At 38.1% G+C, this 27,863-nt stretch overlaps 3 protein-coding genes across 7 annotated transcripts in view; 1 reads left to right on the plus strand and 2 right to left on the minus strand.

Moving 5' to 3' along the window:
• Positions 1 to 883: 883 nt before the first annotated feature.
• On the minus strand, positions 884 to 6,592 carry LOC117414102 (PAK4-inhibitor inka2-like). Its single transcript, XM_034023786.3, has 3 exons — positions 6,436 to 6,592; positions 6,209 to 6,253; positions 884 to 1,926 (listed from the first exon to the last, which is right to left on the minus strand). The coding sequence occupies exons 2-3, from the start codon at positions 6,209 to 6,211 to the stop codon at positions 1,009 to 1,011; spliced, it is 921 nt and encodes a 306-aa protein (XP_033879677.2). The 5' UTR covers positions 6,212 to 6,253; positions 6,436 to 6,592; the 3' UTR covers positions 884 to 1,008.
• A 2,693-nt stretch (positions 6,593 to 9,285) lies between these two features.
• On the plus strand, positions 9,286 to 24,771 carry LOC117413835 (cadherin-related family member 4-like). Of its 3 annotated transcripts, XM_058999582.1 has the most exons (20): positions 9,286 to 9,498; positions 12,853 to 12,882; positions 14,567 to 14,751; positions 15,740 to 15,902; positions 16,291 to 16,382; positions 16,872 to 16,979; positions 17,150 to 17,253; positions 17,689 to 17,819; positions 17,988 to 18,162; positions 18,398 to 18,548; positions 18,638 to 18,740; positions 19,130 to 19,336; positions 19,636 to 19,775; positions 20,261 to 20,399; positions 21,529 to 21,657; positions 22,109 to 22,165; positions 22,398 to 22,452; positions 23,060 to 23,087; positions 23,421 to 23,497; positions 23,831 to 24,771. In XM_058999582.1, the coding sequence occupies exons 3-12, from the start codon at positions 14,749 to 14,751 to the stop codon at positions 19,225 to 19,227; spliced, it is 1,128 nt and encodes a 375-aa protein (XP_058855565.1). In that variant the 5' UTR covers positions 9,286 to 9,498; positions 12,853 to 12,882; positions 14,567 to 14,748; the 3' UTR covers positions 19,228 to 19,336; positions 19,636 to 19,775; positions 20,261 to 20,399; positions 21,529 to 21,657; positions 22,109 to 22,165; positions 22,398 to 22,452; positions 23,060 to 23,087; positions 23,421 to 23,497; positions 23,831 to 24,771. The 3 variants fall into 3 exon arrangements, with proteins under 3 accessions (XP_058855565.1, XP_058855566.1, XP_058855567.1); XM_058999583.1 differs by lacking the exon at positions 19,636 to 19,775; XM_058999584.1 differs by lacking the exons at positions 9,286 to 9,498; positions 12,853 to 12,882; positions 14,567 to 14,751; positions 15,740 to 15,902 and having other exon boundaries at positions 16,877 to 16,979.
• Positions 24,772 to 24,855: 84 nt separating this feature from the next.
• Positions 24,856 to 27,863, minus strand: part of LOC117413834 (guanine nucleotide-binding protein G(i) subunit alpha-2) — a 73,380-nt gene continuing 70,372 nt past the window's right edge. For all 3 annotated transcript variants that reach the window (XM_058999585.1, XM_034906404.2, XM_034906403.2), the window contains 2 exons: positions 26,649 to 26,861; positions 24,856 to 25,687 (listed from right to left, as the gene is read on the minus strand). In XM_058999585.1, coding sequence (XP_058855568.1) covers positions 26,671 to 26,861 — 191 coding nt within the window. In that variant the 3' untranslated portion in view covers positions 24,856 to 25,687; positions 26,649 to 26,670. The remainder of the gene's footprint in view (positions 25,688 to 26,648; positions 26,862 to 27,863) is intronic.

Here is a 27,863-nt window from a genome sequence, read left to right on the forward strand (position 1 = left end):
AGTTATTTGCATTTGTGGTGTGAACTTAATAACCGGGATTAAACTGTATTCAGAAAAATGTTCAGTTTTTAACTTTTCTGGGTCATAAGCCGGAGAGCTGTTTTTGCTGGTTGCCAGCTGCGCACAGCTGTTGCAGCATCCCCCAGAGAAATGATGGCATGGCTAAATACAAAACATGCTGCTCTCTTTGAATGCCCTGTACTGCAGCTCACTTTCATTTCTTTTCTCTTATAAAGATTTTATATTCTTACATTTATACTCTCTCGTTTTTTTTTTTTTAATGCAAAATTCAGATACAGTAAACTCTCTCATCGTGACCAGCTCCTTCTAAAGACCAACTCACTTTAAGGCCTTTCAAGAGAGTTCTGTATAAAACACATTTGTAACCCTGAGAAGTAACCCTGTAAAATCAGAGGCAAATCACTCTTCTAAACAGGGTCATGGTTCAGATTGGCCTCCTCTTATGTATGCTGAAACCATTCTCTTACAAAATGATAGTTTTCATTCTTTGAGACGATCAATCTTTTCTATCGGAAGGATAACTTTACCTCAAAGGATTAGAAGCTGCATGCACACAGGGGGCATGGTTACTTTCTGGTTGTTTTAACTCAGTTTTTGATTGAATGTTTGGATCACCACACTTTTTGATCGGTGTGGATATGATGTAAAGCTGTCTGTCATTGATATTTCTAACATGATATTTTTTAACATGCTTAACAGTTGTGTGATTTGTTTTTTTCAATATTGTGAAAAATGTACAGAAACCATCCCGTTGTTATCCATAGCTTCAAGATAAATTCAGTTAAAATTAATAAAAACATAAAATTGAATTTAAGCTATTTACTTGTTAATATAAGTAAACTTTAATGAGGGCGTAAACTGATTTTTTGTAAAAATGTGGCATTTATTTTTCAAGAAAAATATAACATTTTGAATATGAAATATAAACCATCAAAACAATACAAAATACAAAAGGAGAGAATAGTTCGTAGCTTTGATTCTGACTGGTTAAATATAACCAATGATGTCGTTGCAGATGATTGGTTGCCGGCTCCCAGTTTTCATGAGTTCGGTGAACTGGTAAAAGCCTGTTCCCATTTCGTGGAGCCCTGTGTGCGACTGGTGGAAGTAGGGCGCTCTGACCTGGAAGCCGGTTGGACAGGAGAGGCGCTTGGGAGCTCCCAGTCTATTCGCTCGGGTACCCTCGACTGATTTCCCCCGGTCGTCCCCATTCCGTGACATGCCAGCCAGCTTGCGGCGCATGTTGAGCATAAAGTCTCTGGCCAAGCGCCGTCCTGAATTGGGCTTCAGTTCAGCCGCTTCTGGACAGTCAGGGAGGTCCATCCAGTTCTCAATGAGGTCAGCAAAGCTGTTGTCACCCAGGACCAGAGGCTGGCGGTTACGTCCTCTTGTGAGCAAAGAGGTAGTCCAATCCTCAGGGTCGCTGGACTCAAAGGAGGTCCAACGCTCCAAGCAAGCGTCCGAGGTGGATTTGGGCCTCACTCGACCACTTGGAGCTCGGTTGGTACGCAGACAAGCCCCCGAAGACACCCTGATGTTCCTGCTCCTTCTGAGAACAACTGGATCATCTTGCCAGGACGCCTCCGAGTAACCCGAGTCAAACTCCAGACTCTTCTCACTGCTGGGGGAGCCCACACCCAGTCGGTCACTGCCGTCTTCCTCGTGCGTTGTTGCCAAGCAAAAGGCTGAGTCGTAGGTGCCCGTTTCAGAGATCTCAGAGTTGCGGAGCCGAGCAAGCCGCTCCCTCTGCAGCACCCTCTTTTGACAGCCTCGGGCATTCGCAGACAGGGGGCTTGGGTTGACGGAGGCCCGACACCCCCCTTTCATCTGCTTCAGGTCCTGCAGAGTCTTCATCACGCACTGCATCTGCTCCCTGAGGCAGTCCCCAGACTCACGCACACACAGCTGAGGAGAAAAGAGAAGGAGATCACAGTTAATCACAGCTGTCTTCCAGTAATACGTTGAGAAACGTCAAATTTAAATTCTCCTTTAAAAAGGTAGTAGCTTTTACAATATTTAACAAGTTGCGTCAATTCAAAAATCCCATGAAAATCAGAGGGAATCAGAGGCACCTTAAAGGGGGGGGGGGGGGGGGGGGGCGTATGTTAGACACAATGTTTTGTTTATTTCATATCCCTAAACTGTATTTAAATGGCATGGGGGGTTGAAAAGACTGGGGCTCAAATTCCATGTGTTCTAAGATGGAAGGCTCTCCTCTCGCTATCCCTCCCTCTCTCCCTCTCTCTCTGTCTCTCAACAAGGCAATATTTCCTGAAGCTGCTGCAGCTGTGATCACGTGCCAGCCTCTCAGAACAAGATTGAGTCCCGCAGGATGGAAATAGATGCCTGGATTCAAAGGTTACACTTCCTTATCCTGTTTGTGTTGGACTTACTAGAAATGTGCTTTGTATAATAAGCTTTCAACAAGAACTTTATGTTCTACATCTGAAGTTTGGAATCCTATTTCTTAAAGCCAATTCTAGAACTCACTTAAACAATTACGTGTGCAGGTTCCACAACTGGAAACATCTATGTGCATGGACCCCAACACTGTGATCTACATCCCTGATCTCCAGTCAGTTAAATGTGTTGTATAACAAGGACTTAAATGAATAGATAAAGATAACAGGTTAAATAGATTAGTATCTGGGATAGCTGAGCAACATGATCAGTGACAGCTTTGATGTATGCTGGCCATAGCCAAAAGGTAAATGCAGCACTGCAGGGGTTAAACTCTTGGTCACTCAGGTTAGAAAGAAGGGATAGGTTTCTGGAAGTTTTACAACAGATATGTTTTTGTTTGTTGGAGTAAAGGCTGAACCACAATTATAAACCTCTCTTGTGCTCCTGAGACAGGCAGAGACTTGCAGGCAGAAGCAAAAGCTATTTGGAGGTTTCGATTCTGCCAGAGCAGCACCCTCTCAGGCAGCTGAAAAAACAGACAGGGCTGGCGGAGTTCACAAAAGATGCCTTGCCCATTGCGGGACACGTATACCTGATCTCCCCGCTCTGCCTTCCACACCTCTAAACGAGCCATGCTTTTTAGAAATAAACCCACAGAAGTCCCAAAATACCATTAAAATATCCCTGGTTTCTTTTAGGCTCTCCCCCAGTACATAGCAGAGCTGTAATTTACCCTTGACTTTAAAGAACATAAAGTAAAACTAATAAGTGTTATTCAGTTTACATGGTTAGAAATGGAAGTGAAACAGGCTCTCTATTTCTTTTCAAAGTAGATTGCAGTCGCAGAGTAACTGTGGTGAACCCCACAGGATCATGGGCAGTCATTTCCTTGACTCTGAGTCACAGGAACTCTTTAACAGGATGGTCAAATCAGCCTTCGAGCCGTTGGGAGACTGAGCATCTAATGAAGCAGTTAGGAGTTAAAACTATTGGTTTCTGTTGTTTCTCCTGCCAAGACTTTTTGACTCATTCTCCCTCTAGGACACAAATATGTACAAAACTATTTATACTGGCTGCAGAACAGTTATGTGGGATATTTGTTTATATAAATGTTAGGAACATAGTGTAAGCAGATATGTCTTTGTATACAGCAAGCCAACAGAATATCATATATATATATATATATATATATATATATATATATATATATATATATATATATATATATATATATTATGTGCTATGTGAAATAGTCTTAACAGTATAGTGGCAAGCTGTGTTTAAAATGGTTTACTCTGCACTCAAACTGAAAAAAAATATTCTAAATCCCAATAGGGCAGTAGAATTGTACCTCAGAAGGGGTAGTTAATACACATCCTTTTTTTACAAACAAATGTTGCAACCTCTTTCGGTTTCATTTTTAAATCCTACCCCGTGGGTAAATGGTTCAGTTTGTTTTCTAAGTAATTATGTGTACTCCTCCAGTCTCTTGTAGTTTTCAGTAAATATAATTACAGTGCACTCCATTTATAAGAATTACTGAAATAAGAATCAACCGCATATAGTGATTAAACCACTGGGACAAAATCATTACTATACTAACCAATGTAAAATAATCTGCTTGTAGGAATCAAGAGATCCGCTTATAAGAATCATTTCAGGGCAAGCTGACTGCATGTAATATGGTACTGTATCAAGTGCAATGACTTGTACAGCCAATAAAGCTGTTTTTGAATTTGAATTTGATCACATCTTGCGTGATTAGGCACGTACGCTGCGTATAATCCTAGAATGGTCCGCAGGGACTCCCAGTAGACAGGTATTTTCTTCTGTTAGTGAAAATTTGTTTTAATAAAGTGAATACGCTTTTTGCGGAGGCACGCTTTTACTAATTGTAATCATATCGGTCCGCTTTTAAGAATCATCCGCTTATAACAATCAAATCATCCAGGACGGATGTGATTCTTATGAATGGAGTGCACTGTATTTAACATAGTAGTAACCACGAACAAAACTATGTTCTATTCACAGAATAAATTGCTATATGTGTAGGGTAGTGGGTTGCATTCTAAAAGTATGGTTATGTGTGGATTCAAATCCTACATTAGTCTGTATAGATGTCTACAATATACTGTATAACAGCTAAGCTATTCACATATGTAACTATATGCCTTATTCACATTGATAAACATGCAATGGAAAAAAGCTGTGAATACTTGAACTAGTACTGCATGGCTAAGTTATTACAGCTGTGGAAAATTCAGCTATTTGGCTCCAAATTGGTCCCTAAGAGAGAGAAAGGGGGGTGAGAGAAGGGAGAGAGAAACGATTTGTTAAAACCCTAGGTGCTCTGATTTCAAATCGGTGTCAGCGTCGAAAGTCAGGATGCAAGCGTGTGCTCCCAAGTTCCAGAAATGCATGATTGTCCCTGTTATAATGACAGCTCAAATACGTCAGCATGGGTTAAGAATGCTTAAGAGGGTTTTGGATCTCGGTGTGGAAAACTTGCAGGCAAACTGAGCTGCGCTTTTAGAGACATCTTGAAATATTTAGAGTTGCCTCATGCTTCCAATTTCTTTCATAGGATAACCAGTTAATACCTAGAGTGTGTGAAAACAATATGACTTCTTCTGTTAAGCACAGTCAAAGTGGTGCTAGCACACACACACACACACAACAGAATAATGAAGACACATAGCAAAGGGATCACCAGGAACCAGAATGTGGACTGGTGAGGGACGGTTGAATTGGTGCAAGGATGGTGTTTCTGTGGCCACCACCACTATAGAAGTTGGTCTGGAACCTACCAGAGCTCATTATGCAAATGCAGCTGTTTAACCCCCTCCCCACACCCCCTCTGAACTGTAGTGTCCCCCTGTTGTATAGAATACACTGGCTTGTCTAACACCTGGAATTGGGCACATTCCAAAGAGTTGTCACATTTATTGTCCCATCCATCTCCTCAGGGCATTTCCAATTCTTATTAGCTGTACTGATCCCCTCTTACTAACGTGCATGCTGCTAATGTAAAACAAGTTCAAAGCTCCTAATCCCCACCCCCTACCACCACTCACATACATATTGATATGAGGCCAATTACCCACCAAATTCCAAGACCAATTTAACTAATTCTGACCAAGAAAAATGAATTCAAGAGCAAGCAAATGAATTCAAGCAAAAACGGCTTGATAACTTAGTGATAGTACTAAAAAGATATAGATATCTGCGCCAAAAGCCTAGGCTATCCAAACTGAAATCGGTTGTTCGAACTGATGCCAAGTCTCTATGCTAGCGTTTGCACAGCGCAGTAAGTAAATTTGCAATACCCCAAAAACGCAATTGTTTTCGTATGCGGTAATATCAGTATGATTCAAATCTGCGTGATTACCAGCATCAGACGGGACGTGTTCCGTTTCTAATTGTTATTTTGTTGGGTTTCCACCGGGTGTATCTTTATAGACATCAGCAACAAAAGTCACCATTTGGTTGCGCTTACAAACACATGGCCTATACAAAAACATCTAGTCTCCCAATATTTACAAGCACATAGATCATACAGTGGTAGGTAAATAAAGTCAACGAACAGACAAATGTCTTGCCATGGAACTTGAGAATAAGTTGTTCTCATACGAACAAATAAAAACATTTTACTCGTTATGTCAGAAGTGCAGTTCTCAGACTTTCAGACAATACTGTAAACGTACACAAAGTTTAAAAGAACATCTGTTTTGGTCATACTTTCCCTTTGCTCAAACATAAAAACAAAAAAATATATAAAACTTACCATCTCTTTTCTCAGTCTGCTGATGTCAAAATCCAATTCGTTTTCCTATAAAAGACAAAAAAGACACTTTTTTAAACCAGTCATTATTTGTGACAATAGCAGTTACCCTAATATCACAATACACTTCTATTTTTTATTTTTTATTTCTTTTTTTTTACAAATAACATTTTTTTTTTTTTTTTTTTTTAGAAATCATGCAACATGTAAAAAAAGCAACAGCTGCTTACATTAGAAAGACTTCTTGAGTGCAGGAAAAACTGATATTCCACACAAGATTCCAAGATGTTACCAAAATCTCCGAGACTTCAGAACTATAACTAACCCAATAACTCTACTCCAGCGTTTTAAACACACTGCTGCATAGCCCTTTGCGCTTTTGTGCAAACCGTGCCTGCTTCTACTGTAACAAGCAGCCAATCAGAATTGAGCATCGCCGTCTCAGCCAATGGTAGAGCCCCTGAAATCTGAGCTGTGGATTAATTGCATTACAAGGGTATGCTGCGCTGCGTGCCTCGATAAGGAAAATGAATGATGTACCGTAATGAGATTTACCACGGAGTCAAATGGTTGAAGTCAAAGGAGGATGGGGCAGACTGTCATCGTCTTGGTGGGGGTCATTTACAGGTAGCCGGGAGCATCTGTACTGCTTTGCATTTGTTTGCTCCTGTCTCCACAACAAAGCAGTTTGCTACAGCCAATGCCACTTGTATAAACAGACCATTTGGCCCAAATTGACGTAGTATTGGAGAAGTGAAAACATATTTTTTTTTAATAATATTGAAAATGAAATACGATTCAATGACATTTGCAGGAACTACAAAACATCACAATAGGCACACAAGCATACAACACACGTAGCTAATAATAAACATAAATCAACACATATTACATCTATTTGTGTTTCCGAAACTTTAACAATAACGTGTATTTAATTGTACGATGTCACTTTTGTTATTATTAGATAAAGGGGCATTCAGAACAAAAAATAGGAGGCACTTTTTTACACAGAGAATTGTGAGGGTCTGTAGCCAAATCCACAGTAATGTTGTTGAAGTTGACACCCTGGGATCTTTCAAGAAGTTGCTGGAATCAATTCTGAGATCAATAAGCTACTAACAACCAAACAAATGGCCTCTTCTCGTTTGTAAACGTTCTTATGTTCTTATTAGATTTCAAAACAATTGACATTTGTTTAATGAATTCATAATAGCACTATTGTACAATACAGCGTGATCTGAGGACAACCAGCGGTTGAGAGAAGGAAACATCAATAATATAAAGTTTAATAGGAGCCACGCGGTTTTAAATATTTATTTAATTCTATTTTTTTGTTTAAATGACCTTTTTGTTCAATCTTTGTAGAGTTAAGTCTTACTGAATATTAGGACGACCCAAATATTTTGTAATATATTAAATATACTGTTTGTGAAAAGATAGATCTGTTAAAATGAAGACTGGTATTCCCTTCTCGTCTTATAAATTATAATTTGAAAATCGAACACTGCTATAAAGACCCTAAAATACTCGCCCGGCGGCTTCATTGTAAATCAACCCCATTCTCTCCGGGTTGATAAAATCAGTGATTGTTATGTAATCTGGTAACTTGATTCTCTAAACGCATTGCCTTTCAGCCACACTTCTGTGTCTAAACTGGGAGGTCACTGGATAGAACCAATATGTACAGTGAAATACGTATCTGCTTACTTTCAATAGTCCTACGGAGTTTTTTTTTTTTTTTACTGGTCATTAAATTGGTTGTTAACAAACTCCACAATGGCCACAATACAGTGTTTTTAGGCTTCTGGAAAAGGGGAACTTGTTCTCTTTGATATTAATGCAGCAGGACCAGTTAAACTTGACAATATGTCATTACCATCATAACCACGTAGTGTAACTAAGAAAGTTCACATCACGTTTTCTTATCACCGACCCCCTGAGGGGAACTGCAATAATGGGGCGACTTCTCAGTAAAGCACGGGGCCAAGACAGGATTCAAGGCTGGCATTGCATTTGATCGTTGTATCTGATACGGGAGCTTCTGGGTCACGTGGGTTTTATTTATTTTTCCCTGCTAATTCCATTTTCATAATTCCATTTTCATATCTTCTTGTCAAGAACAGTAAGCTACAACTGGGAAATGCCATAAGTGTCTTTGCCCACATACACACACTCACTTGCAAAAACTTCATATTCCCAATGTATAGTTTATATTTGATTAATATATATATATATATATATATATATATATATATATATATATATATATATATATATATATATATATATATATTAATCAAACCATGCAGTAAAACCCCACTGTCTCGCTGTTCTGTTATTGATGCATTCTTCCGAACTCTTATTTTCACTGCATTAAACCACTGAATGATGGTGCTAGTAATGTGACAATTAAATATCCAAGGATCAGTTGTAAGCTGGGTACTCGTGGTAGTCAAATCAATCAACACGATCAAATTACAAGCAGAACAGGACAACCCTTTTTTAATACAGCCTTTCGGTAGGTACAGCATCCGATATGTGGCTTTATTCTAGGTATATATAAAAAAAGCATTAATTGTATACAGTAGTTAAATTCTCGTATCAAATATATTGATATATACAGTATATAGATAGTTAATTCATGTCTGCGTGTTATACAAATTAATTTATATTGTATTTATTATGTAATGATTATACTGTACTAAAGTAAATGAAAAAAACAGACGTTCACATTTTTTTTCTTCTGTATCCCTAGCGACCGTTTTGAGTGAGCAAGGAAACCTTTTCTTTTTTCCTGGAGGGTAGTAAATGTAATACATGCATCTGACTTGCTTTATTATGCCGAGTTGATTAGTTTTGTAGGCTAAAAGATTCGATCCATCGACCTGTAACGCAAGGTTGTATTGGTGGATTGGTCGAATTATATAAATATATAGCGATATCAAACACATGGAAATGTATAGCACCTCTACAATGCACGACTACATTAGAACATAGCGAAGTGTATTATTAATGTGTTTATTTTTACATTACATTGCATCATTATTTAGTTTAAATACAAAACAAAAAAAACCGTGTCAACTGTGAATATTCATAAGCAGATTCTTTTAATATTCAGTTGCAGTGTTCATTGTCACATTGTAATACTGTTTGAGTCACGTGTATGTCTTTTTGAGCAGTGTTCTCATTAATAATGGAAGTGGGGTCAGCTGAATAGCTCCTAATGGTCCGGCAATTCACACCTGTGGTGGTAGGAATGCAGTGAAGTCGCAACACTACAAAAAGGAAATGGGGTAAGGAACTTTAAATATTAAACAAACATCTGTTTTATTTAAGCATACAACCATTTGTTATTTCCTACTAGTACTGTAAACAACACGAGTTTGCTTACCGTAGGCCTATGCTGTCCACTAAAAATGTTCCCACAGTCATTTAATTGTTTGTTTTGATAAAACGTTGGAATGTACAGTATTTATATTTATGCATGCGATAAACACATATTTACAGAACGAAATAATACAAATAAACAATACAAAATAGGGTTTACCTTTGTTTTTCATGGGCCATTTTTTTTTTTTTTTTTTTTTTTACTTTAACCAATTGCTTTGAAAGTATTGCCATCTAGTGTCGAATTATGTTGTTTGATTTGACAAATGCATTTTTTGAAAGAACCTACTGTATAGTTAGAAAAATGTAAACCTGCATGTGTTTTCTTAATAATTAGATTTGCTTTCGTGTTTTTTAAAAATAAAAGAATCTCACAAAACGCACGTAGATCACATCTCTAAACAGTTTGTGTTCACTTGTGTAGTCTTGTATAAGCCGCAACTTCACGCTCTATTTATTTATTGATACATCTTAATCCAAGCAATTCGTGTTCTAGTATTACATCACAATAATGTCTTTATTTACTGATTCTTCTGTTGCACTTAAACGAACATAAAAACATCAAACTTAATTTCAATAATCTGAGCAATCTATGCAATTATTATTTTAAAAACCTTCTCTTATAATATTTGTGATAAAAAATAAATAAATAACGTTACTGATTTTGCATAGTATTAGTCAGTTATTGATTCGGGGGTTTGGAACTTCCACAAGCCCTGTACCCAGTCCTGGGTTTCAGAATTCCCCCTTTTTTGGGTGTATTATTCAAATCAGTAGGTGCCAATAGTTTGAAAAAGCAGCCCCCTGGTAAATCTGCTCTGAAATGATCACACTTGGAAGTCTCACGCTCGTCTGCAGGTTGACTATTAGGCGCTGTTTATGCAGCTTTAAGGGAAGGACAATGTGTTTAGCGGGCTACCGAGACATTTAGCTAGATAATGTACCGTACTTAATTGTGAATGGTGCAGGACCAGTGGGGGTTTCTAACCCTGTTGAGTTTTAGTATCACTAAATGTGACGTGTCTCTTGACATGAACTGGATGTCTATTGTATACGTAAAATACAATTTCAAGATTGCAACTCATTTTTAGAGTTTTTTTTTCAGAATTGGGTTCCTGTTATAAGTACAGTAATGCAATCATAGCAAATATTCGTGTTTTTAAATTTTATTTTAATAATTACAATTCTTTATCAGTTAAGGATCCAGCACGCCAATTCACATTTTACTATCAAATGGAAAGAAATGTTTCTTCTAGACATGTGTGCGTTTACTGCCCTCTAGTGGTAGTTTGTATTTGTGCAGGTAAGAAGTTCTTCAAGCTGAAGTTTGCAGAACTTGAAGTCTATGAGAAAATACTTGTGAAAGTAGTCAGAATGTTCCACCTTCTCATTTGGGCATTTTAATAAATCAAACATTTTCCACAGTCGAGTTGTGTATATATATATACATTTAACCATAGAACCAAACTACATTATTAGAGTGTTTGCTTCCTGGTAACTATGTTGCATTCCAACTTCACTCCCTGTTTTTTTTTTTTTTTTTGTCATTGCAAGATGGTTAATACATCACCACTAGGGAGAAAACACTAGAAGTATTTAGTTAAATAGCAGCAGTGTTTGATTGTCATTTATTGTGCTTATATTGGGAAGGATTAGATTAATTTTCGGATCCTACTTTTAGAAACATTACATCTATTTTGGATTGCCTTGTATAAATATTGTATTATCTAAAAAATAAAATGAAAAGATAGTGACCTGTTTTAGTTTGACGCAATGTTGTCTGACAAACAGGTTGATAAGCAAGCAAGGTAAACAGATTGTTCTGTAGCAAATCACTTTCCTTATGTGGTACTATTTCCTTAGCAACGAGAATGCCAGCTTGAAGTAGCACAGTAAATCAAAACTGACCAGCTCACACCTTGGCCCACATGCAGATAAACCTTGTTGCTAAGTTTCTGCAAAAGGTTGCTTGGAAATTTCAAATAAAAGATGAGTAACACACAATAACATGTCCGTTTACTAAAGTAATTGTAGCTTACAAAATACTTTTACATACTGTAGTTTCCCCAGTTACCTTCCTTTAGTAATTTTTATAGTATGGTTAAAATAGGTCTTTCCGGTCTCTTGTATAAATTTGATGACATTTTGCGTGAATGTTTGTTACAAAGTCATTCCTCACACTGTGAACGTAGCTCATGGTAACATACATTATAACAGTGCTCACGATGCTGCGATGCATGTTATAGAGGTCTGCATTTATATGACACTTGTTCTGACAAAACCAACCGTGTTGAACACATGCTTACTATAGTTAATGAATTACTCAATTACAGCAGGCTTTACCCGAACAATAAAACCTTCAAGGCTGGACATGAAGGATTTCAGGAGTGTTGCAATGCAGGGGCAATTTTTGAGAAGGCCTCTTTCGCTCGATGATATCCTTAACCAGTAACACTTGACAACCCTTGCCTGGAGTCTGCTGTAAACAGAGCTCCCCCAGCTCCTGGAAGGTGTCAGTATAACAGTGCTGGGTTACCAGGAAAGCTATTCAGCCGGAGCCAAATACAGCCTCACAAGATGGATCAAATGTCCTCTTTCAGAGCGCTTCTACTTGCTCTCTTGCAGATTTGCGTTTTTAGAGGCAAGCCAGGTTTAATGTAATTCTCTTTAGAAAGCCACATGATTTTTGATACCGTTAAAGGTTGGTTAAAATAATTGTGGGGATAATTAAGAATGACTGAAATAGCCGAAGCCATTCCCACATTTGAAGGTCACTAATTTGGAGTTAAGCTGAAAAACTTTAGGTTGGCACCTCACATTGTTTTACAAAGTAACTTGATGCTTTGAGGGATTTGTAACATCAAATAATCGTATACATACAAAAAAAAAAACATTTTAAAATGTGTACCTAACGATGGATGTAGAAAAGTCTAATGACAAAATAAATGAAAAAGTGAAAAAGTTATATATTTCTGCAAAATATGTGATAGTAAAGAAACAAACAAACAAAAGAAAGCCTATTCTTGGCATGTTGGTCAAAGTTCCATTTAAAAAAAATAAAAATACTGACTAAAACTGTCCAACAGTCAAACATTCTAATAACAAGTCTTTTCTCTCAAACACACTTCTCTACTGTTTTGTATTGCATTTTTTGGTTTGAGTTGTTAGTCACTGGGACAGATAAAAGGTGAATGTATTGTAAACTCTGGATTATCAATATTTTATGGAGGGTGATTATTAAAACCTTGCTTTTTTCACAGTTGAATTCACAGTGGCACAGAAGGATCCAGGTAAGCACTCTTTCATTTACGACATCTGTGGTTGTAGTTGTTTGTCCACCAGTAGGGACTTGTGCTCCGGTAAAACGTTTTAAAGCCCCCCCCTGCTCAACACCGCAACCAATACCGGAGGCCTGTGGATTTTGTGGGTTCTCTGCCTAGTTTCAACCCATGCTGGTGTTTGCACATTTTCCCATTAGGAATGTACCTATATGAACATAATTTAGATATTTTATTTATCATGTAATCAAAGAAACCACAAAATGATATCGCAAAAGCCTATAGCAAGCCATAGTAGTAGTACAGTATTTCATGTTAGATTTCACGATGTCACATTTTTTTATTTTTGTCAGTTTTTTGTGACGTATATGGAAAACTATAGGTTTCATTCGACTTTATGAAGTAACATTATTTAATTCTATAGGGTGATGCAAAACTTTTGGCCATAGCTGTACTATAGACTACATCTCTGGGTTTTTTGTTGTGCAGGGACCAGTATGTTATGACTCATCTCAGACTCCAGAGTTAGTCTTGTGTTAAGACTGAAGTACCTGAATGTGTAACAGCCAATACAATGTGGATAATGCTTCAAACTACAAAACATTTACACGATCCTGTGTGTTACTGCTCATCGCTGTGCAGCTACAGATATGAACTTGGATTAAGGTCTTTAAAAGTGTTAAAGCCCTGTGTCTTCCTGACAAAATAATGTCTCTAAACACCATGTACCAACCAAGGCTACCAATGATTCTGAATGAGACCAGTGTTTTCTTACTTAGCTGTCGCCAGAGTTAAGAAATGAAAAGAACCGAGGCATTTCATATAACTGTGTAAGTCCTACTGTAGTCCATTTTATGGTGATAGCTTATTTGTATTAGATTTGATTGTGCATTTTGAAATCAGGAAGTTCTTCTGAGTGAGATAAGGTATCTCAATGGCCAGTATTAAGACGCTTGAATAAATAACGAGATAGACTCGTGTTGAATATGGCTACTCAAGAATCACAGTTGGTGAAATAAAGAAATGCACAAACTGTCGGCTACTGTCAGAATGAGGGAATGCACAGACTGTAAAAGAGAGAAACGTTCCTTCATTCTGTATGAGCATGTACAGTATGTATAAACCTACATACAAGCAATGTGGAAACTGCCTACCTGCACTAGAGTTGAAAGTTAGGACCGGTTAACTTTTTGTTGATATTTTCATTAATGGGGGACTAAATTCCATATTTATTAACATTTAATTTCTTACCAGTGATTCCTCTACTGATCTAATCTGTTTTTGTTTCTGCTAAGATAGTTATTTACCAGGTTTACGGACTGTTCCAGAAAAAAAAAAAAAAAAACACCTCAAAGCTGAATTTGTACCTTGTGGTGTGCATCTGTAATTTCTATCCTCTCTACAACTAAGGCAACTGTAAATTAATGGAAAATCTCAGTTTCTGGGGGGACAGAAATTAAAGTTGCACACCACAGTGCCCATTTTTCAAGCCAGCTCACTTCAGAAATTCTGTTTTTAGGAATACAAATATGAACATGTACATTATAGAAAGTATCCCTTTTTAAATATACATATAAATGTTATTGTCATATCTGGTAGTTGAAATTCTATATATGAAATTGTATTTGTGCAAGGAAGGACAGATTTCATATATAAATAATGAAATACAACTTTTCCATTTTGTGTCTCTTTGTAGAATTTATAATTCAACCTATTGTTAAAATTCAAGAGGACAGTCAACCTAACAGTTTGGTGCTGGAGTTCCAGGTGAAGACTGTTGACCCTGATCCTCAGATTGAGATATTTAACATAAACCCACCTACCACTGTCTTTGCATTGCACACCATTCATCAAGGAACAGGGAATATTCACAATGTGATGGTATGCCATTAAACCTGAACCATGATCTTGTCAAATACTGTTTAAAGTGTAACAGCCAAATCTTTCAGCTAATGTCTAAATATGAGACAAATCAGAAATGCTTTGAATGACAGGTCTTGAGCTCTCTAGATATTTTGCCGGGCCTCGAGGTCTCTGTTATTCACCAGTTCTGGTATCCGAAGTTTTCATGTTACGGAGCAGTGTGCCTGTCTGGTTCACCCAGTTGGTTCATGTTGGATGTATACTCATGGACCTGTTCTGGGACCATCTCCATTCTGGGAAGGGGGAGGATACATTCCTGTGTACATTTTTACTAACAATGGTCACCATTTTTCATTAGATCCTCTTCAAACTCAACTCAACATCCCTTTTTTAAAAAAATAAATAAATAAAATAAAGCAATTGCTCGCTGAAAATGTTAAGAAATGTTAAGAATGTTGTGAACCAACTGGGGTAAGGGGAAAACCACTCAGGTTGGACAGGCAGTAAATGTCAGGATCTGGCTACAAATTCCCTATGGGTGCTCATTGCAACGCACAAGTTTTAAGTTAACAAAGAAGCAGTCCTGCTGCATTCCAGTGAAAGCCAGTTATCGGAGGGACACTCGGCAGCACAGGAGCAAAAGCAGCGAGGTGGAAAGATAGAGATTGTGATCATGATCAGCAACAGCCACAGAAAGACTGGTCTGCAGGGGGCTGGTCTTTAATTCTTGTCTAATATACGTGTTGGAGGGTAGTGTATACCATGTTTTGCAGGGATTGAAATAAGACCCATAGCAGTTTGATCCATTCCTGGTTTTTACTATGAGTTTAAAAACACTCCTATGAGCCTGTGGTTAATCAAGCTTCTATTAAAACCTGGAATGGGTAAAACTGCTATGCAGTAAGAGTCGTATTTCCATCCCTGTTTTGTATATACTGTAGACTATGTGTTGTGTACCGTGCGTGTTTGTTCCAGTTAAATCCTCTTTTTTTCTTGTTATGCTCAGCTAAGACTCAGCAGTAATGCCTCCCTGGATTTTGAGACTCTGAGATTATACAGGTTAGAGCTCAGGGTGAGCGCTAACAACAGCACCGCCACACAAACCCTGGAAGTGGAAGTGTTGGATGTCAACGAGCCACCGCAGTGTGATGCTGTTTTCCAGTTTCCAGGTAGCTCTCCATCCCTGAAAAGCCTGAACGCTTTAGTAGACCAGCACATTATAGTTGATTTGAATATTTAAGAAGTAGATAACACACAGCAGATTTCTATTTGTATGGACAGTAATTCGTTTTATAATGTTGAATGAAACTTTTTGTGGTACAGCAGGTGGCACCAAACATATCTTTACAGACAAATTTTGCTGAACAAAAATTTCTGCTCAATGCTGGATTTCTGCCATTTCATCAGTTTCTTTTATTGTTTTTATTTTGGATGTATTTGATTGGTTGTTTTACTTTATTCACTGTCATTTTCTTCAAGAGAAAACAGGTGTTCTCGTTCATCATTGGTATACTTAGAGGTGACATATCTGATAACGGAGTATCCATCTCTTTGCAGGTGCAGTGGTGAAGATTCCAAACGATCTGACAGTTCCTATAGAGCTTTACCATGTTGTGGCCTCTGACCCTGATATTAACAATACCTTAAATGTAAGTAAGGGGTAATGCTTTATTTGAACTGAATTGAACAGGATGTCATAACATTTGTTACAATCCAAAATAACTCTGTGCTTCAAATGGTAGTGATTACCACTTTTACCATAGAGATCTATAGATATGATATCATTATGTAGCATAATAGTAACAAATCTTGTAACAATCGTTCTATTAGTCATTGAGTAACGTTCAAATTGTTGCCTTCAAAGTTAAGGTTAAAAAAATCAGCTGCATAATTTGTTTCATGTAAAATGTTATCAACATAACAAAAAATACCTTTGTAGTGGGGAATGCGGCAATTTCTAAGTTGTGATGGAATAAAGATGTCTTTTTTTTTTATTGCTATAAGCGATTTCAGTACACAAACGGTTTGCCAGTGTTTAATACTACTGAAGAATGCATAGCTAACATTTTGAATTAGGTATTGTTGAAGTTGAATAATGCATTATCTCTTTTTTTATTTATATATATTTGGTTATTTAGTACAGGATTCACCAAGTCTGGCCCGCCTCTGCGAGACCACAGTTTATGATTGATGGCATAGGCACTATTTATTCCAACCAAGGGTTTGGTTATCAAAGCAGTAACAAGGTAAGTGTTGTAGATACAGCCAAGTTTTCTATTCAATCGCATATGCGTTCTGGATGAACACATTCAAAACAATGAGGTATATTTCATTGATTTAAGTGGCTGTGAAAAGAAATACTAATTAAGTAATTTGTAAAAGATCCAACCCACGTTATCTTCTCCCTGTTGTTAAGGATTTCATTGTCAATGTGACTGTAAGTGATGAACAAGGTGCCAGCTGTAGAGGCAAAGTCAGGATTGAGATCCTGCCAGTCCTCGACCACACGCTCAATTTCACGTGAGTACAGGGCATGTGATGTCTGTAACCGTTAACAGCCAAGTGTCATAAGCAGACACGGCAGATAACCTTAGAAAAAATAATGTTGCCTTTTAATTGACTGTACAGAATTCTAGGGGGAATAAATCTTTTTTAAGGAATAATTTGAATGTGAAATGATTGATAGAATATTTGTTTGGCGTGGTCTTTTTTATATTTGAGATCTATACTGTGTTGTTCAGTTCTAAGCATTTGTACTTTACTGTATGCATCCTTGGCATACTGCCCCCTTTTTTATAGAGCTTTTTAGTTTATCTGTGCAGTGTTATAAAACCACTTGAAGAACTTGCTCGCTGTGACCTCTGGTGGCCACACTTGAACAACTTCCCGGAAGGTGCTGGAAATACAAAATCCCTGTCGCTGACCCTTTTTTTATTCAAATGGTTTTATTGGCAGGGTTCCATCTCAGTCTGTCACTATCTCTGAGGACATTCAAGTTGGTTCAGTGGTGGCGATAGTGAAAGCTCTGGGCTCTGATCTGCGCTATGAGTTTGTGGGGAATTATCCTGCATACAGGATATCCCAGGGTAAGTGAGCCGTTTCCTATGTGCTCATACGGTCAACTCATATCACCCAAGTACCTACAGCTAGTTTTAGTCCCCCGTTTCAGCTGCTGGGGACTCCTGTCTTCGCCTGTAGAAAGTTATACAAGTAAAGCAAGTATACAGCTATACATGTACCCTAATTCTCTGCAGATGGGATCATCCGAACCACATGTGAACTTGATCTTGAAACGAATGGAGATCAGCAATGGAGCATCCTGATGATTCGAGCCTTTAGCACCACACACCGCAGCGGCACTGGGACAGTTAATGTTACTGTGCTGGACATCAATGACAACCCACCTACCTGCACACCTTCTGTCATTGTGTAAGATGAAGGGTCATTGTGTGTCGTCATTTTTGTTTACTTAAATTTATTTTATTTTTGCTTAAATTTGTACATGCTCAGTCGTGGCGTATTGAGGGTCTTTGAAATGTATTTCCATCTACAGGAACAGAGTAAGATATAACAAAGGCTAGACCAACCAAAGAATCCTATGCCTTGTATAATGATCAGTTGTTGTGTACAGGAGATGTTGACCCCTTCATCTCCATCTCCTCAGGCTTTGTATCCCAGAGACCACCACTATGTACACAGAGCTGGCCACTCTCAGCTGCAGCGATGCAGACATCACCAATAACAGTGTTTCATACCAGCTGGAGCCCAACGCAGTGTCCCAGTTCAAGTTCCGTCTGCAGGGGAGCCAGCTCCAGGCGAGTCCCATGCCAGCAGGCCTGGAGTTACCACTAGTTCAGTCTTGTTGTTTACTCTTGTAACTAACAGGCTCCCTTCTCTTTCTTAGGTGAACAACACTCTGGATTATGACAATGCTGAAATTGCACACAGTAACTTCCAGTACAAAGCCACTATTTTCGTCATTGATGGTGGCCTGCCACCTCTCACAAGTAAGTCTCTCCCTTCAAATGATCTGCAAGCAAGGGCCACGAGAATATATTTTTCAAACATTCATAACAAGTTTTAGAGAACAAGTTTCAAGACCCATGAAACATAGTATACCCAGTGAGGACTTTAGAGCCAATCCATGACCTTTTTATATTTCTAACATATCCTAATAAGGTTCATCACCACTTCCAAATCTTATCAGTGTAAACAAGAACCCATTTTTTAGGGAATGGCCCTTCATTCTTCTGTGCTCCAAACCAGCACGTTTCAAGGCCAGTTTTGATACCTGTGCAAACCTGATATTTTAAGCGTCTGTCTCCTGCAAACGGCAGTGAGCAGCGCTGTCCCAGTCTGCTGTGGCGTGAAGGTGTTGTACTCCTCTGTGTTTCAGCCGTAGTGCAGGTGTTGGTGACGGTGACCCCGGTCAACGAGTTCATACCCGGGTTTCAGCAGCCAGTTCAGTTCCTGGTTAATGAGGATGCTGGCTGAGGCACTGTGATTGGAATGGTGAGGGCTACCGACGGCGACTGGGAACATGACTCTATCCGCTACTCCATTACAGGCGCAGACCAAGGCTTCTCCATCAATCCCAAGACAGGTCAGTCAAACAAATAATGGTCATCTTTAATTGGCAGTGGGGCGGGAGAAGGTTAGATTGGATTTTCCATCGTCTTTGTTGTCCATCATTTATTGTTAAGTGCTGAAAAAAAATATATCGATATATACTGTAGTGGGTTTTTCAATAAAACCTGTGGAAGCCAACATACAACCGACATAGGCTGTACCCTGCGACATCCTCTGCTGGCTAATTAAGTCACTACAAGGCCCTACCTAGGTTTTGTTAAGTGTCTGAACACAAACAGTTCTTCAATGGGATTCTCTACTCCTGATGAACAGGAGAGCTCTATCTCAGAAGAGAGTTGGACTTTGAAACACAGCCGACACACCGGTTTGTCGTCCAGGCTGAGGATCTGAACCAGGACATAAACCCGAGCGTCCGGAAACAAACCACTCAGGAGGTCACGATTAATGTCCAGGTACTGTAGTGATTAACACAGCTGTCGGTTGACTTTATTTTTTATTTTTTACATGTACTCTACTTTTTTATATAATTCACAGCCCTCAATACTTTTTTTTATGTGCATGTCAGATAAAATAATGAGGGATCAAAATAACACAGGAGTACGATACAGGCTAAACCATTTATGTTTTTATGCTAAAAGAAAAAACAGGAAATGACTGTTTTGCATGACTTTAGGCTTGCACTATATATTGAAGACATGTATATATGTCCATCGTTGTAAGTGTGGCTTCATACTTTCAAATTAAAATATTTTACACCATAGTTCTTAGTGTATAATTTTCCAAAGTAGTGGTAATGTCAGTGTGAGTTACAGAATTTAACATTGAAAAGATACAAGGGTATTAATACTTTTGGGTGCCACTGTATTACAGTGTAATTATTCAGACTTCAATTAAAATGTAATTGAATTTAAAGTATTTTTTTCTCTCTTTCTCTCAGAACGTTAATGATAACCCACCAGAATGCAATCCATTTAATGAAACAGAAATATACTCCACTCTCAGTCTAACCGAGGAAATCCTCTCATTGACTTGCTGGGATGTTGATGGAGATAGACTGACGGCAACACTGACAAACGGTATGGCTCAGACAGGTTATTTAATATTGTTCTTATGCAACAAGTGGCAAGCAAAGTCTGGAGTTATGGGGGAAAAAACCAGAGTAATCGCCACGTATATCAATCCGATTCCTGAGACTCAACACTTCCTATGATTTGATACGTTTAGTACCTGCTGTTTACCTCATTCAGACTATTGAAGTGAGGCTTCTGTTTCTGCTGTCAGTCTGTGATTCATGCACTTTTCATTTTTCAGTAGCTTTGTTGTGCACTATAGAAAACTATTCTATCCTGAAAGTCTTTATTAATCCTACAGGTGGTAAAAATGATCGCTGTTTTCCAAAAGTGCCTTCTCTTATAATCCAGAAGGGATATTTGACCCCATATTTTTTGAGCTCAGAATTGAGGTGACGGATGGCAAATTTTCCACTACGGTTCTGGTCATTATCCATGTGAAGCCTTGGACAACCACAGTGCCCACGACCACAACACCAACAACAGTGATCGACACAGTTGCACACACACACAGTTTGATAAGTTTGGATAAGATTATCAAGTCCACATTCACAAGACAGGATCAGTGCATAAGTGATTATTAATTATAAATCCTGAAGTAGTGTTTATCAATACAGGTTTAGAATTTAAAGATCAAGCATGTTATATTTATAGAAGTTTACCAATTTCAGGAAAGTTGCAAGCCGGTGCTCTAGGTGTGAAGCAAACATTCCTTGCACTCACTCTAATGCTATTGATTCAATTAGAAGTGATTGATGTCGCCCACATGCACATTCTGCCACTGTGGACAGGTGATGAGCTCTGATTATGGTAAATTGAATTACTCTTTCTGGACTGTGTTCTCACCATATAATTTTTTAATAGCTAGTGCAAGGAGGTTATTCCCATCAGTGGGGATATAGAGAAGGCATTTGTCTTGGATGTGCCTACGTAGATCACATTTACAATTTTAGCTCTTGAGGACAGCTCATCCGGTCATAATAAAGTGGGGAACAGTATTGAGAATATCCGAATCTAGGTCATGGTAACCTGCTGCCCTGATTGATCATACTAATACAGGATCTTCAGAATTGCTCATTGAAACTGTTCTCTTTCCGTGCCCTCCCGCTGTGCTGTGTTTCTGCACTCGGACCAGGAAGCCACGGGTGCAGACTGTGATCAGTTCTTACTGGGAGCCGGAGCCCTGGTTTGTTGCTGTGATGACCGTCACAATCGCCCTTGCCTTGATCGCACTGGGACTGCTTATCTGGAAGATCCTGCAGTGGTAAATAATGACTCTGCTCTTCATTCTCTTTTTACTTGCAGTGATGGCCATTGTGTGTAATAGGTTTTAACGCATCCCGGTGAGAGGAGGTTTGTATTTCTGTAATTCCACCTCTACCGTGGCTACTTCAACTGCTCGTATCTCAAGACCTTTCGTGTTGTTAGTGTACGGTGTCAGAACTCCTCTGACACAATCTAATGTTACAGCTGTATTCTATGATTCTCTCAGGCAAGTTCCATTGCTAGTGTTGTCTGGTAACCTTTTTTTTTTTTACTGGCATGTTGTTTTGGTATTGTGTTTTTGACAGGCGCTTTGTGGGTCTTTTAAGTCGTTGGTTCTACCACCTCTAGATTTTCTAAATACATCCACCTTCCTATATAGGTTTTGCATTTTATATATCCTGAAGCTGTCTGTCATAGACAATCTTTATTTTATTTTTTTGTATTTCAAGTACTTCAGCTTGTGGAAAACCTACCCAAGAGATGTCCCAGCCGCTACTTCAAAACACGTACGTTTCTAATCTGGTTTCATATTTGTATTTGTCAGCTCAGTATTGCCATTTCTGTTTCTGCATAATTGTAAAATGTGTTATGTAAAGGCTGCAACGCTCTGTTACATAGTAAGCTTCGGTATGTTGTGGACAAGAAATGTAAAGATTGTTTATTCAATTCTGTGTTGCATGGGTTCCAAAATTTGTAGTGACATGTATGAATTTCTACTCTGAATTAATTTATAAACAGGTACATGAAATTTGCTGAAGAGGCCAAACCACAAAACCCACGTGACACACCCCAGGTTAGTGCTGTACTCTGCGTGTCTAGTTTTAGACCATTTGGAAACCATCTCCTTTCCAGAATTCAGAGTTTTAATTTTCTTTCTCCCCATATGAATGTTGGAATTTTCACTAATGTCATGTATGCACTGACAACCAAGACCTTTTAATGGAGACACTGGATCTGCAGAGAAAGATCTTCCCTGGTTAAAGAAAAATACATTGTAACTGGAAAACCTTGTGAAATCTGCTTCAGACCTTGGGTTCAAAAGGAATGTGTGTGTGTGTGTATACATCAGGCGTCAGTGGGACTAGTTGCTCTTTAATAGAAAAGCATCTCAGTTTCTGTAAGCTCCACTAGAGGGAGCCATGTGCCTTTTGAAAAAATACAGAATACATTAATAAATAAAATACTATGTAAGTTCTCTGTAGACATGAAATATTAATTTTACCGATTTGAAAACCAATATTCTGGAAATAGAACCCTGAATGAAACGAATGTATATACTGTTCTATAAATATGGATTGAAAATTACTGAGTCAGTATAGATTCTGTACAAAGTGGTATTGGGTATACACAGGTGGGAACTAATCCAAGCTGTAAAAGAATACTTTCTTTTTTATTTTCAGACATTTGATGGAAAAGCTCAAGATCCAGGTAAGATCCGTAGCAAAACCTCCAATATCCAAACTTGGATTTTACTTTTGTGCAATCCAAAGCGCTCCCTGGTAACCAGTCCTCTTGTATAGGCAACGCTCTTCTGTGCCGTGGCCATTGGAAATGTGCATTATAGTGCAGTACTGTAAATCCTGAATGAAAAGGGGTTACATTGTAATTATTTAGAAAGGTGTTCTTGATTTGGAATGTCATTAAACAATTTGATTATTTGTTCACCTCCTGCTTCAGTTTAGTTCAGATTACATTTTAAACAGTAGTGTAATCACAGTGACTACCAAGTGTCACAGGAATGCATTTTTTTGTTATTTTTAGTTATAGGAAGAAACTACCTATTTAACTCGATCACAGGGGAGAGACGTTGGACTTAAGATTTGAATCCCATCAATCAGGTATTCTGCATTTTCTCATTTCTTTTTTTAACTTTGTAGTGGGGGGGGGGGGGGTAATAATGAATACATAGTGCAACGTTTGTGTATCATTAAATGAGTAACGCCTATGGGTTCAAAATCCATTTTATTGCTAGTGCAGTTCACTACTTGTAAAACTGTGTAATATAGGTACATGCATCAGCACTACGTCCCCAAGAGGGGGCTAATATATAATATTGGCATGTTTGTTCTATATTACTTCAGAAAGTAAAGAAAATATAGTCGAGATTAAGTACAACAATGTATTTTTTAAAACCTTTTGCTAATCCTTCTTGTTATACCTCCTTTCACCAGCAGGTGGAAGTCAAGGGGATATCGATAGGATGTTGCCAATTCCTGAGTTCTGCAGATTTACCCTGCAATGTAGCCATATGCAGCAAGAGTTAGGTAACATTGCTTGTGTATTGTGTTTTTGGAGTGAAATTAATTTGTTTTATAACATACTTGTCCTGGAATCATTTAAAAGTGTTGTTATGTAGAGGTAACTATAGAAACACAGTGTACTAGTAATCAATTCAGTTATGTGATGAATATATATCAAGGAAACTGGACCAATAGATGTGTAATGTACATGTAAACATACTTAATTACATGTCATATTTAATGTTACAAGAGTAAATATTTTGATACCTGAATAGATTAATGTGTTACATTTCAACATTTGGTTAATTATTGTTGATAAATTAGTTTTTTATGGTCACATACAGCGTCATCGTAACTGCTTGCTCGCTTTCTTCAAAAATACAATAAATACATCTCCCAAGAGCCATGCAAATGAGCTGTACACTTCTCTACACCAGGGCTGGTCAAACAAACATTTCAGGTACTTTTAAAGTGTCATTTATTCATGAATTGAGGTGCATTGTAACTAAAATCTTGTGTTAAGTGAGTTTTCAGATAAAGATAATCCCAATCTTAAAAACAGCCTCAATCATCATCATCATCATCATCATCATTATTATTATTATTATTATTAAGTTTTTACCATAAAACATGGCTGTACTGTTCAAATGGATATTTCAGTTTCACATAGTATAGCACAGCTGCTGTTAAAGTTTAGTAATCTATTCTAGGGATATTTAAATGATAAATTACAGTACCTTGCTGGGGGAGTCCTTGCATGGCTTCCTGGTACGCCTTGGCATGGAGACTAAGTGTTCAGTTAACCAGCAAACATGCACCGTTTATGGCCTCTGGCTTTTTGGTCTTTACCCAGTATCAGTGTAATGCAAGTCACCTTTTAAAACAAATAGTTCTCTCAAAGACAGATTTGCAGTTTACAAGAATCTCAGCAATAAACCAAAATCGAGACAATGAAATCTAGTGACTGAACTTTTATTTAAATTAAAGCATTGTATGATTTAAGCATGTCAATGTACTTTACCAAAAGGTCTACCATTTTTTTTTTCTTTTGTTAGATTTTTTTACCCCGTGATGAAAAAGAAAGAAAACAGTAAGCCCTACAATGAACACTATCGATACCAAAACGAATCTAGGAGTAAGAGATGTAAACAGAGAATAGCCAAAGCACGCAAATTACGGCGAAGGAAGTGGAATGAAAAAATAAAAACAAAATATGTTAGGTAATTACATGTCTTAAATATATGTTAACAAGTGTTGATTGCTTTCCTCCCCCAGGTCTAGAAGCTTTATTGGTTTATTGTTTTTTTAAAGGAATGTTATGCTGGTCTGTGCTAATGACAGAACTAATGATATTAACTATCAGCAGTCATGCAGCACATAATGCAGATTTTGCTAAGAATGAGGACTTTATGTAAACTTTATAAAAAAGCACTTTCCTTTCTTGCTGTTATTCTCCACCCCCATTATTTATCTAAAGTAAAACAAACGATTTCAAATGAAAAGGGGGGGAAAAAACATTGTGGTTCCGGCAGGCTTGAAGGTTTAAAATAAGACATCTTGAAATGAAATAAAACCCCCTCAAATGGAAAAAATATATATATATATAAAAAAAAAAGATAAAATAGGCCGTGATTGGGGGGGATTAGCAATCCTTCATCTCCTGCAAGGCTCTCCCAGTTATCAGTCTATTTATTTTCTTTATGAAAGCAGGATTTGTTAGCCAGTGCAGTCTGTCATGGTGGGTCCACTCTCTGTCTCTCTCTGGTGAACAGAGCAGTTCAAGTAATCCTGCAGGGACACACAACACATTTTTTAAGGTTAAGGTTATTAAGTAAAGGCTGTTAAGGTTTTAACATCTAAGCGAGCTCCTAAGATATCAACAGCAACTTGCAATACATTCACATTAAACCATGTGTATGTTTTAGCAGAGTCTGTAACAAATACCAACGGCAACAGGAGATCTTACTCCCTGTATTTCCCTTGTTAACTGGGTTACTTTATTATCAGGTATCTGTATCATCCAATTATGTATATATTAGATCTACACAAGAGTACCTGATATTTTAGAGACTATGGCATTAATTTTATTAATGTAATTTACCATTAAGCTGCTCGATGTGAAATTACATGTGTACCAGTACTACGCATGAATAGAAACTATAACTGGACTCGTAACTGCTATTGAATGAATTATCCTAGGCTTCCTGTATAGTTTCTTCAGGCTGAAAGGACTGAGGTGCACCCCTTTGAACTGGATTTGCCTATTCAGGGAGCCAATTGTGAATATACAGAACATTTTTTTGTGGTACTGTGAAGCTGCCTTATCAATACAATCTACTCTTTTTTTCACCTAGGTAACCAACAATGTTTCCTAGCTACCGCAGGCCTTAGTCATAAGCACTTCTCTCTTTATGGGTACTTCACATGTCCGCAATGTCAAAGCAAATAACACATTCAGAGTTCAAAACAGCGTACAAACTTAAAGGCTGATTTTCAAAAGACAGCACAATTGTGAAGCTGAAATAGTAATATCTGTTTGGAAAAATATCTACCTGTGTCAGATTCTGATTTGAATTATTTACCGATTCATCGGCATAATTTGTGTGTCCGTTCATTTATTTAATTGTGTGAATAAAACAGTCATATAAAGCAAGATATTCTTATTAATAGAAATGATTCATAATTCATGGTACCTCAGAAAGTATCTTAAAAGATTGTGTGTGTGAGTGAGAGAGAGAAAAGCCCTTACCTTCGTGTCTCACCCTCCTTGTCTAGAAGAGGCCGCAGTCCTTCAGGTTGTTTTTGATGATGACGTCAGTGACTGCGTCGAACACAAACTGCACGTTCTTGGTGTCGGTGGCGCAGGTGAAGTGGGTGTAGATCTCCTTGGTGTCCTTCTTCTTGTTCAGGTCCTCAAACTTTGCCTGGATGTAGGCCGAAGCCTCGTCGTATTTGTTTGCTCCTGGAAAACAGGAAATTAAAGGCATTATTTAAATGCAAAATCCATGCCATTTTCATAGTAAGACAGGAACGTGTGTCTTAACCTGGATTATTTAAAAACTGCAGAGGCACTCGTGCACGGCACCCACTACGGAAAACCAAGTCAGATTTTCTTTCTTCCTTGGTCTGTGAGGTTTTATGCAACGGGGACGTTACGAACATGTGGGCACTCAAAGGCCTTCCAACGTTTATCTTCAAAGTTGGCCTCCTAAATATTAACTAAATCCATGTGTGCTAGGATTTCTCAAATACAAAGTTGGAAAAGTGAGCATTACTAGGTTAGGGCTATATTTTACACAATATCTGTCTTAAGGGAGCCTGCTGTCTCGTATACCCCAAGCTCCCCTGTACTTGGAATAACAGCACACATCTGGGACCGATAAAGCTACCTGCACAGAGACATAAAATAAAGCATTACAGACCTGGAAACTGGCACAACTAGAAACCAGCTTTTCTCCAAAGAGCAGGGAGCTTCACTGCTGATTTGGGGTTTTGGGTGAACCTCTAAAAATCTGTTTTATTTTGTACTGCATAATGTGGTTGAGGGTGCAAGGGCACATGGAGGCATGACCAGGCTGTTATATCCAGTATCCAGACATAAACTTTGCTTGGTAATTCAGTCTCCTTATCTCTGTAGCCCTGACATTGCCACACTATTCTGGTCTCTCTGTTCTGGCAACCATGTCAAGCTTCCTGTTTCTTTTAAAAACAATAAGTTAGAACAGAAAAAAAACTGATTACAGAAGATTTCAGCTATCTCCCTCCTAAAAATCATTGCATTGGAATGACACAGTGAGGGGGAAAGAAATTATCGCCCAAAAAAGATACCCCTCCCAGAGGGCCCTGCCCAAGTCTGATTGCAAAGACTAGGGCCCTGTGAAATTCACAGGAGAATTAAAACGAAATGACTAACCTGCAGTTCAAACCTCAAGATGTCCATGTAGCCACTCCAACTAAACTTATC

This window comes from Acipenser ruthenus, chromosome 25 (assembly GCF_902713425.1).
Source record: "Acipenser ruthenus chromosome 25, fAciRut3.2 maternal haplotype, whole genome shotgun sequence".
Lineage (NCBI taxonomy): Eukaryota > Metazoa > Chordata > Actinopteri > Acipenseriformes > Acipenseridae > Acipenser > Acipenser ruthenus.